Source organism: Solea solea, chromosome 18 (genome assembly GCF_958295425.1).
Source record: "Solea solea chromosome 18, fSolSol10.1, whole genome shotgun sequence".
NCBI classification, from domain to species: Eukaryota; Metazoa; Chordata; class Actinopteri; order Pleuronectiformes; family Soleidae; genus Solea; species Solea solea.
The window spans coordinates 2,808,792-2,821,277 of NC_081151.1; the positions used below are offsets into that span (position 1 = coordinate 2,808,792).

General features: G+C 39.5%; 1 protein-coding gene across 1 annotated transcript in view; it reads right to left on the reverse strand.

Moving 5' to 3' along the window:
- ralgapa2 (Ral GTPase activating protein catalytic subunit alpha 2) overlaps nt 1–6,491 on the reverse strand; it is an 80,789-nt gene extending 74,298 nt beyond the window's left edge. Inside the window, exon 1 of the mRNA XM_058614732.1 lies at nt 6,226–6,491. Coding sequence (XP_058470715.1) covers nt 6,226–6,331 — 106 coding nt within the window. The 5' untranslated portion in view covers nt 6,332–6,491. The remainder of the gene's footprint in view (nt 1–6,225) is intronic.
- Nucleotides 6,492–12,486: the final 5,995 nt, after the last annotated feature.

The window sequence follows — 12,486 nt, forward strand, 5'->3', positions numbered from 1 at the left end:
AAAAAATGCTTTGTCTGTTAGTTAAACCCCCACATGCTCATTATTGGCTCTGCAATAAGAACCACATAATCAGAGTGTTTTATATATATATATAAATGTATACACACACATCAATAATATTTTCAAAAATATTACTTATGGTTGTTATTATGATTCAGAACTCAACATAAACTAAAGCTACATTCAAACAATTTCAAGGAATGACATTTCTTTGCAGGGGCTTTCCAGCCATCACAACATTTGAGGGATTTTTATTGAATTATGTCGCCTATGTGCCAAACACTGCATGAATGCCTCTTGACTTACTGTCAGTGTCTAGCTGTGCAACAGATTGGGGCATTTAAATCCAAACAGAGCACAGCGTGTATAATAGTCACAGCAAAGCTAACTTTCAGCTAGCTGCAGTGACGTGTTCACTGAAATCCCCTTTTTCGACAACAAGAAACAGGTCATGTTCCGGATTATTTTAGGGGTTTTGGAGCAAAAAAAAGTTAGCAGGTTTTCAAGTTCAACCAATGATGATATCTGGCCATTGAGTTCAGTTGAGGACACATTACAGTGGCTCCATAAGTGGAACATTTCAAGATAGCATCAAGGTTCTAGGAAACCTGCTTCGACCCAGATTAAGAATCAGATCTCAGAAGTTTTAAAAATGTACAAATCCTGTGTGGCTGCTTGTCATTGAGTCTGATTCTGCCAGAGATTTCCTGTTAAAGGGGAGATTGTTTGATTGATATCTCCACTGATACTTGGGGTTTGCTGTGTGTGAACTGCTGGGCTTCGTTCTTGCCTTGCCTTGCCTTGCCCGGCAAAACACAGTGAAATGTTTGATTAGGCTTGATTGGACTGTAAAGCATTTTGTAACATTTCTTGCTACAAAATTATATAAACAAAAGAAATGCTCATGTGGCATCAAGTAGTGAGATCAACCTCTAAATATACTAGAAAAGCTACCTAATTAAGTAAATTAAATTAAGTGTATATACTAGACACAGCAGTTTATCACTCGGTACCAGCGAGTACATTTGCCAACTTCTAATATGTTCTTAACAACTCTCAGTGCAAGCCAAGGTTAACTTAAACTTATGTTCTTAACAACTCTCAGTGCAAGCCAAGGTTAACTTAAACTTATGTTCTTAACAACTGTCAGTGCAAGGCAAGGTTAAGTGTTTATTTTCTTTAAGATTTAAAGCTGCAAGTCCATTGCAGATTAGCAAACACTTGGGTACTCAGAAAGGCAACATAAATCCCACTTTGAGATCAAATCTTGTTGACACGTGCTGCCCAAGTAAACACAAGTGCTGGGTTAGGTTTGACTATTATAAACGCAGGACAGGTACACAGTGTAACCAGACAAACTGGTTTTTCATGTGCTGCGTAAGAACCACACAGATATTATCCACAGCAGAACACAGAGCACTGACGTTTTCCTATCTCCAGCTCACCAGCAGCTAAAAGAAAAAACGCCTTTCATTCAGCACCATGTGATTTTAAATCTGGGTTTTAAGAAAGTTATGAAACACATGATGGTAAGAAAGGCCAAGAATGATGACACAGATTTCTGTACATTATATTTAAAGACCATAACCTCTAGGATATAAAACCAAATAACAAAAAAACAAAGCTATTAATACTAGAATATGTTGCCAAGAATATACAATACAAACAAAGAAACTAAAAGATACTAATTAGATCTGTGTTATGGAAGTTTTACATTATATAGAAGGGTTTTAACTCCCATTTCTTTTAAAGGTTCTAGACTTCAAAAGTCACAGTGAATGGAGACTGATAAATGAAGCCCTTAAAAACTGTTAAAAAAAACCCAAAGAAACCCATAGCCCAATACAATTAACGAAACATATGTGTTAGCTGTAAAGACCTGTCAAATAATCATCTTTTTATTATAAATGCACTGCAGCATCTACACAACATCAGTTTGAGCCTATATGACACTACGAGGTGCAGTGATCTTGAACCAATCATGTAAAATAGCTGCTTGCTTTATCGTGGCGTAGTTTGCAATTCTAATGACCCAGCGAGAGCAAGCACAGTACTTCTTTATACTACAAATTGCACATCCTGATACTGCCACTGGTTCAGAGGCATATAGTTGTACTATATACACAAACAACAGCAGGTACAGTGTTTTCAGAAACTTAATTTCATTATTTGTACCAATTAAGTTCACTTAATACAATACATTTCAGGCTGTAATGTATTGCAATTTCAATTTGATTCCAATATTGTTATTTTTTAAAGTCACAGTTCAGGTCAATATTAACTGTGTTATACATTGAAGTGACGGTGTTATTAAGATTACTCCATCAAAATATTAGATGAAAGATGAAAACTTGAAGCAATAAATTGTTTTGAACATGTACGCATTACATTTCTTATTTGGCATAGAATATAGAACAATCAACACTAGAAAATAAATTGCAGCCTTTGCTTCTGAATTTTTAAACAATTCAGCTGGACTGTATAGAGCATATAATCGCTGAATGTATATGTTCTAACTATTAGTTCCTAAAGTACTCCAATACTAGACAATCACCAATCAAGCAAATCTCTTGATTGTTTTTGCATGACTTAGTACCCCTTAAAATCAAGTAAAAAATAAGTGGGGCACAGAGACTAGTGGGTTTTATTCTTATCACAAGTGTGTAAAGACACAAGTCAACCTCAGTGTACAACAGCTTTTAAGGAACTAAAACAAAAGGCTTACAAAGACCTTAAAAAGTAATAAAACATATTATGCCTTGTTGCTATAGTGGTTATATTGAACTACATTTGCAGAGAAAACCTCTTAAGTGTTGGTATCATGGTGTGGGATGTAAGGCGACAAGAGGCTGAAGTTGTTCACAAGTCTAATCGGAGTGTTTTACAAAAGGGGAGAATCAGAAGTCGAGTGATCTCAGCCTTTACTTCAACCACACAGAGGACCTCCTTAAGAGCCTTTCCAGTGTTGTGCTCATTGTTTCCTCTGGTGCTTCACCTTGTGATTTCCTTTTATGCCAGCAGCACTTTCAGTTGACCCTGACCTCAACAACACTTAGAGCCTGCACACTGACAAGGTAAAGTGTAATAAAACTACATTTCACTTCTTCTGAAGATGAGCACGGAGCTTCCTGAAAATGCATTACCTTTTGACTACAAATCCCATCACAAACAGAGTGTTAACAACACATTCACTGTTATTCCAGTTCACAGACAGGTTCAGTTTAAGGTTGTTTACTCCACTGTAAAAGAAAAAATGGAAACAAAAACATCTTTGTTTTTTTTGTTTCCTTCATTAGGTCATGTAGTTACTTGTCCTTCAACCACAGGGCCCATGCTGAAGTCCTCATGACAGCACATTGGATTTGAGCTAGAAAGTGCATCTACCATCTCCAGCACCACTCTTAGCTCTACAGCTGACCTGACATTCTGACCCTTCCGTGGAGGGAGCAAGTGAAAAGAAACATATCTGTCACTCAGGATTCATTATGGTATTTCCCAGACAAACTCCTGTGAATGGTCAAAACTGATTTACCATCACTGTCTAGGTACTTTTTTTGGACATTCTGGGGTAATGCAATGAAACAGCGAAAGAGAAGTGAGCTGGAATTGAGCCTGAGAACAACTTTAAACAACAAAACAGTCAGAGAAATAGCAGTATGCAGTGGGCGATCAGGTGGTTTGCTGGGCTCCTGTAATTAACAACTTCAGCCAGATGAAGCCAGGCATGACCAACAAATTAACATGCAGCAGCTTTCACACTCTATCCCACAGCTCAGTGAGCAGAAAACCAATACAGGGCCACTCTGAAAATAGCCCCAACCACAGATTGTCCTTTCTACCTCAATTCTACTCTCTACTCAACAAGTAAGCTTAATACATTTCTGATTCTGGTGGTACAATGCCATAACCACAATGACACACGACATGTTTAATCTTGTCACCTCACACACAAGGTATTTGGCAAGGTCTGCTGTAAGGTTAACAAGCTGCCAGTAACTCTTCATTTTTCAAACAATTCTGACATTTTGACTATTTTCAATGTCACAGGTGGGTTAAGGGGAATTAACTATTATGGTTACATTGTGACTACTTCTCTAGCTAATAATATGAACAAACAAACAAGACAGTATAAAACTGTGAGCAGTTATAATTAAAAAAATTTCCTGTCCTGTCCTACAGCAGCCCATCTTTCATCACCGCTTCCTGTCCACACAGGAACCAGCAGTACCAGGAGGAAATCCTTCCTGAAAGCATCTTGAAAGCTGGCACGTTGGGGACAGTAACGTCGGTCCTACTATCTGCTGCTGAACAGACAAACCTTATCTATAACTGCACATGAGGGGAAGAAAAACAGAGGGCACGCAGAGTGCCATGTTGACCTCCAATTTGGTTGAAGTCCGGTCTTGACATTGAAAAGTGTGCCATGGTAGCATAGAGGTCTAACTATATTAACTTCCAAAACAGCAACATCAGCACAAGCCGCTAACCACTATGAAACAGAAGGTGGCTTTCACAGCTATGACACTGTACAAGAAATCAACAAAAGCAACAGCAACATAGGACTATGATAAGGTTACAGGCAAGCATGATTCAGTTAAACAAATATCTGAAACGCCAAACACTCCCATAAAGATGTTTACTTACTCCCGTCTCTGTCGTCATACAGTATCTTTACATTTAGACTTTGCCTGAAAGTAGCTGGCAGCCATTTTCGGAGGATGGGTAACTTTATTGAGGTTGTGTTTTCATGTCTGAATGAGATTTGAAAGATCTTTATTACACTCTAGGCCGGAGAGTTAATTTTTCATTGTTTTTACTATGACTACTGTACACATTCTACTTACAGAAACCTGCTCCTTTATTTTGGAGTTACATCCAAAAATATGTACAGTATATAAAAGTATAAATACATGACAGAACTAAAAATATCCATAATACTCGACGTTCATCCTTTGAAAAAAAAGAGCAATACATACACATTGGTGACCTACTTTGCCTACATGTTCTGGAGTAAAAAGCATGTCAAACATTATATTGTTCCTATAATGTTCCTTTGCAGCTTCCCTACAAACCCTGCAATTCCCTCTTGACAGATTCCTTCCTCTCAGTTCTTTCTCGGCATATCCACTGACCTCATTTTGTTTGTGATGCACTGAGAACAACAGAATTGTTAAATTATGTAAACTACAGTCTCTAATACTACGATCTCGGTTGGAATACAATAATACTGGTGGGGTAATATGCAAAAGCGACATGTGCACACTGACAGGGTGGACTATTATATATATATATATATATATATATTGCTTTGAGCGATTTAATTACTTTCTGTTCATAAGTTACAGTATGTTAACTTAAATTTTTTTGTGACATTAACTATCTGACTGACATGGAGTGTGTTTTGGACATGTCCATCAGGACTTTCATCTGACCATGGAATAGAACCTACACAATAGGATTAAAGCTGGTTCCATTTTGTGTGATACAAAACTACTGCTTCTTAATTTTAAACATTGATTACCATTTTGATGATTATATATTTGGTCATTATAATTTTATAACATGATTGAAACAGTTTGTTTCCACTGAATGAAACATAGGGCTTGGTGACATTAACAATTATTCTTCATTAATATCATTAAAGCTAATTTTCCTTAGGCAGTGTAACCAGATGGACAACTGAACCAGCTTCAGAGACGCTCAACTCTCCATAGCACTTCACCCTTAAACGCTCAAATTAGTTCTAACACTATGTTTGTGCAGTTGAGTACTGAAATACGTAGGACTATTTACATTTTCTACGTTTTAAAACAGGTTGACACAGGAGTGATGGCAACAAAGGCTATGGTGAGCACCTGCTCCTCAGACACGGATGCACTGACCAGGCAGGCAGCATCAGTTAGCAGTGGCTGGCTAGTTAGCCGCGAGGAGCGCTAGCTCCCATTAGCTAGTATGCGTTATGACAGTGTAATTTATCCGTTATTAGTGCGTTAAACGTGTGAATAAACATGTAGGGTAAATGTCAACATTTTAAACAGCAAACGCAGCGTTGTGTCATCCATGTTACCAGCGAGTTAACTTAGTATTAGTGAGCGCAGTGACAGCTGAGCCGGCTAGCCGCGGTCCCTGCTTGACGCTTAGCTGTCGACTGATGCCTGACTTAGCTAGCAAGGCTAGCAAAACCTCGGCGCTGCAGAATCAAAAGCTCGGTGACATTTCACTCACCTAACAGTGAGCGGAGGTGTTTGAGCCGGGTGAGCACATCCTTCTTTGGGTCCAGAACTTTCTGTGTAGATTTCTTGACGTCTCCATGCCCCCTTCGAGTGAACATTCCGCTGTAAATTGCAACCGTGGAAGCCGAAATCACCTGTGTTTCACCATACACCGAGCCTCCAGTGTGGCTGTCACTTTCCTCACCACTACTCTATGCTTGCTGGGTAAACATTCATCTGACGGCCACTAGTGTCCTGTTTTTTGTGGGTGTGTAAACACGGAAGTACAGCCTGACAGAGAGGAGTGGTCACTTCACGTGAATACGCCTCCTTGTTTATAACCATTCCACCTTGCACCTCCGTTGGTCTTTTTCGCCCTTTTTTATTAGTTTATGAGTAATTTGATTTGCCCTTTCATTCAGTTGTCTGCAGTAAGAGCACACTCTCATTCTTTTTGAGAGCGATTAACCTGAATTTACTGCTGGTGACTATACTGTCTAATACCAGTTGTCCACAAGCTGAAGACTGGCACACAGCTCCAGTCTGTTAAGATTTATAAAAAACACTTCCTTTGACACAAGAGAGATTTGATACTAATGTGTGATGAGATTGTTTTAATAGCTCCCAAGCGCCCCCTTGTGTTCAAAATGGTAGAGTACAACGCTACAGTGCAGGAGATGGATTTGTTCATTTTATATAACATGTTATCTTGTTATTGTTAAATATGGCATTTATATGTATTGCATATTAGCATATAGTATTATCTTAATTATCTATTTATATGGCCATACATTTTACAATACTAATATTATGTATATTTATGGTCTTAATTCTATTTATGTGGCCTTGTGGGTCCTATCTGTGTTAATGGGAGAAACTATTAAAGGTGTCAATTGCAATGGAACATGGGAACAAAAGTGTCCTACTGTGACCTGCATACGACCCACAGCCCAGAGATGCTACCCATCCAGAAATCTAAAGTTATAGCATTTAACCTTTATTTCACTAGGAAGTCATATTGGGATTGACGTAAACTGAAGCATGTACATGTACAATACAAGGAAAACCCCAGGAAATCAGCAATGTAGAGACACATACATGACGCATTACACTTAAAATTATAGTACTAGACTGTTATTCTTGTTTAAAATCATATAAAGGGACAAATATTTCAAGTAAATGTTCATATTTGAGTCGCTATGACTAGGCATCTTATACTGCAAATATGCCAAATATACGTGATAAAATAGTGTAGTTTTTTATTCATTACATGTCTATGACAAATACAGGTGTAACTTCCAACAATAAAGACGGCTGGATTCCATTTAGATGTTCCAGGACATTGGTACTTGGACGCTTGACATTGACATCATTGATCACTCAGAAGCTTTTTCCTGCTTGAGAAGTGTAAATGGGTCACAGAGTGGCCGCTATAAATAGGTTTGTTAAATGCAGGTGTAGCGTTGTAGATGCTGTATATACTGTATATATAAATGCTCATCAATGTCTGTAGTATTCCAGTCCAGGAACATGATCACTCGCCAGTGTGTATTAAAATCACCGTGGGTCTTAATATAAATCCATGAACTTCCCTGATTAAAGAGACCTGTACTTTTTTGATATTCACACTCAGCTATGGCGATGCACACACAAAAGAAAGGCTGTAACAGCTTTGACGCTCATTCAAGCTCCTGCCACTTGACACTTCAATCTGTTGGTTTTTATGAATAAATGTAAGAAGAAATCTGGAGATTTTTCAAGTGGAGGAGCTCCCCTGTAGTAAAAGTCAACGCCGGGGTTATGCCAGATTGAACAGAGTTCACCGAGTTTATGACATTAATGGGTTTTTCAAAAAATAATTTGTTTCACTCGTTTGTGCCGACAACAAATTCCATCTTGGGAGAAAGAAAAAAAAAAGTGTTAAAGTGTTCTGAGATGAATTAAGTTTAAAGTGATTGGACGCCTCCTTTAATCAAATCCTACTAAACTGACATTATGTGCAGTCACACACTTTTGCATGTCTGCTGCTATCGGTCTTATTTCAGAGGCGATTAACTTTGAGGCTACACTGGGGTAAATTCTTTTATTTGTACACCATAGAAACATCTCATTGAAGATGGAGTATACATAGTCGAGTTAAAACGGAGTTTAAGTGCTGAGTGGTAAATACTGGCAGACTTTTATAAAGAAATGCATTACTGTCTGTGCCTCTGTATATCGTTATTTCATGTTACATTATCCATTAATGTATTTTTAAGACCGCATATTATGAGATAAAATAAATAAACAGGTTTAGTGGCTCTTTATTGTGGTCACAAAAAAGTAGGGGACATGACACAAGTGACCAGGAGATGGCGCCTAAACCATTTGTTTGAGGGTTGGAGTCAATGACAAACCAGGCAGGATTAGGTAAAACACATAGTACACACAGTGAATGTGGGTATGTTTGCTTCCATGAATAAAAAGTGCTTAATGCCTGACGCATGACTGTCATATGTAGTGCAGAAGACATTGTGGAAATAAATTCAGCAATAGGGATAGAAACCGTAATTACAGAAAAAGTAAGAAAATTCCACAACAGTGTACTTTGAATAACTCAAATTTGTAAGTAAAAAATGCTTTCATGAGAATTTCTTTAGAAGTCAACTGTGAAGGATCCTATACTCTCAATAAAGAAGACATGATTGTGTTCTATTTCATCCACCACCCCCACATACTGAGCTCTGGCAGTGCGGTAAGAGCGTTCATCTCTCTTTTTCAAGGTTCTCAATAGTGAGCGTCTTGAATGATATGAGAGGAAACAGAGGGAAGTGAGAGCGGAGGCCAAAGAGGAGGAGTAAAAAGAGGAGTAAAATCAGCCTTTGCCCTGCAGTTTGGTATGACACTCATTATCTGAAGTGGGCCATTCTGAGAAAGGAGGAGGTTGCCTGTCACAACAGATGTTGATTACACAAAACAGGGTAGTTTGGAGGGATGTGTGAATAAAATACAAGGACACACACACACACACACACACATGCAAACAGACACAGAGCCACAGGGTTATTGTTGGTGCTTTGTCATCAGTCCTAATTGATTGTAATCACCATTCCTCCTCGGCAAACCTCCCCTGTTCTTAAAGGTCAGGTTATAGCTCATTATCTACAGAGGCATGCACCTAAGATAAACTATCAACACTAACAGAGGGATTTAATGGTCTCTTCTCTCTCTAATCATGCACCTGGAAGTATTCTGTGCCCAGCTTTTTTTTTTTTTTTTTTTTGTGAAATGATATACCATAAGCTGAGGCAATTTCACTTTATAGTCTACTGTGGAGCCAGGCACTGCATTCTCAAAGATAATCCCGTGCAGAATAAGACAATTATGGTGGCATTATTTTTGAATGAGATAATTCATTTCAAAATAGGATTTTCAGATTATAAAACATTATAAATTGTTTTTTTTGTGTTTTTTTGGGAGGGAATCTTTTTTTAAAGACAGACTGGAATCGCCAAGTGCCGGATGCAGTGAAATGAAAGCCTCTTTGTGACCAAATGGTGGCACTGTAGCCTTAAAAATGCAGAGCATCCCTCTCACGGCCAGGCTGTCGGACTGATTCCAATCCAAGGTTTGAAAAGCACTTGTCTGCTCTAAATTGTTCTTATAAAGAGCTCGGAAATACTTGACTTTTCTCCTTATGTGGTTATGGATTTCCTTTTTGAACAATTAAGTGCCATTAAAAGCTAATGTATCCTGTTAAACCACATTAAGGTGTTGCTGTGGACAGTGGCACAGTCATCCATCCGAAACGCGGCGAATAGGAGCCAACTCTGGGAGCATTTTTTGAAATCTATATCGGACCATTCAAGAACTTCAGGATGAAAAGGATCAAAAGGGAAATGTCCGCAGGGCTGCCGACGGTCAGGCTGTGAGACCACCCACAGCCGCTTGACACAGATGAGCCACGGAGAAATGAAATAATGAGACAAAAAAAAAAACCCAATCTGTGTTTGACTCAGCCAGGATCACACATGAATAGAATCTAATACAAACACTCTTCTTGAAATTTCCATGGCGCTGTTTATGTTTTTGTCACCGCCGAGAGTGGTCATTAAAAAATTACATTAATCAGGATTCAATGGATACATTTCATAAAAATGTGTTCATCACAGACCCACAGTAATGTTACTGTGTGTATGAAAAGTATCAGCCTTTGTAATGTGGCAGGTTCCACAAATATGACACAAACACAAGCCTGTGGCTCCCACCAGGGGTCATCATAGTGCCCTGAACCATAGAGGTTAGCACACAATTAACAAGTTTAAAGGACAGAATCCCAAATATTAACGTCTCTTTCTTTTATTCTGAAATTCAGATTGAGAGAAATGGTTTATCATTTACCATTAAAGGTATCATTATGACGTTATATGCATGAGCATAAGCAGTTTCTCGTCTCACACTGTATTTTGGAGCACATCTCCGTACAGGTTAATGACTGGGCCACTTTGAAGTAATTAAAACAAGAGCATTATAAGGCAGCAGTTTCACATAAAGGTACTCACGGCAACATACCACCCACTTAATTAAAACTCTTTGCCGACAACATTTTGTATCTTTGCAGGTAATCTGCTGTGAAATTAATAAGGAGGGAGAATTAAATGACAAACGTTGGCAAAGAAAGGCTATTTTTCCTCCCCTGCCACACGCACGACAGGGGTCTCTATCTGGAACACATGATCCTCGTCGCACTGCAAAAAAACACTGCTTCGAGTTCTCCCCGTAATCTGATTCCAATTTCACTTGTGGCGTGACACCGCAGAGACAAGTCAGGGGGACGTTTAATTGAAACGTCCGCGCTTTTAATTGGATTCTGTTAAGATGGGAAATGAGCTCCTGAGTTACAGTCTTGTACCTTTAAATGCTGATACAGGACGGTTTTCCAGTGGGGATCAGTCAACGGGCGTTTGAATTTAAAGATCTCGCGCCACGTATTTCAAAGACACGTCGTCGTGTACAGTGAAATGTTGTCTTTAACAAGACGGTGCTTGAGAGACAATGCGACACTTCAAGCGTGCTCTCGTGGCAGTTTCAGTGCAGAACAGCAGAGTATACACTGCTCCTGATCAAGAACATGCATTGATCACGTTGACCCACAAATGCTCATGACCAATAATGAAATGGCTGCCAGTATATACCGTATACTGCAAAGGGAACCTGTCGTCCATGATATCATATTCAAGCTGAAGGTATTAGCTCCACACTCAAGCATGTTCAGGTAATGTGTGGGAGGAAGGCAGCAAAGCTTCTTTCACCTCCTGGGTTGTGCTCTTCCTACCTCCTACATTGAGATATGTGAATTTTTTCCCATTCTGAGGCCGGCGTCACCCTGCTGTGGCTGTGCAAAACATGCCTGCTCTCCCACTGCCGATGCCTCCACCTACGCCCGTCACCTCCTCTGATAAGTTTGGAGTTCAGCCCTTTCACTGATTAGTTTGCTGGAACATTGAATGCCCATGTCTGCAACCCTGTGTCACCCAGTCTGGCACTACCTGTGTGTGCTTGGATCAGCAGGGGGATGGCACACATGGCCGGCGTGATACTGAAACCATTATTTATACATCGCAGTTCTCCGGTGGCTTAGCTAAGCCGAGTCCCTCGCCTCAGAGAGGAAGAACTCAGGACGCATTTTCTAATTCTAGAAATGTAGATGTCAGTGCTAGATATGCACGCTGTATGGGAATCATTTGCAAAAAAACAACCATGTGAATCTAGGATTCATATTCTGTGTAAATAAGTGGGGGCATTAATAAGTGTGCTGCCTCTTTAGTATACTGTGTGAGTACAGTATGTGTGTGTGCGTGCGTGTGTGCATGTGGATTGCCTGAATCGAATTCACATGTTTGTGTGTTTACTGTGCCACTGCTGCACCCAAGTTGGAGCCACAGGAGTGTGAAATAACAAGCACAAGAGGGATTTCACGCCTTTACAGAGCTGAAAAGATAGATTTATATATATATTTATTTCTCAGAAAACTCAGTGCATTTTCATCCCCGACAAACTTTGTTTACTTCCCACTACTCACAGCATTACCTATTTCTAAATCCCAAACTCCCCTTACCCCAAACAATTAAACGGCATCATTACGTACGGGTTCCCACGGGTACGGAGTGTCCAGGTTTGCTTATGCTACATCTCCGGGACCCGTTTTATCGCAGCTATCAATGGAACAAGGTGCATCATTAGGAAAAGACAAACAGCGCTGTTTCCTTTTGGGGGGGGGGGGGGCAGACACAGT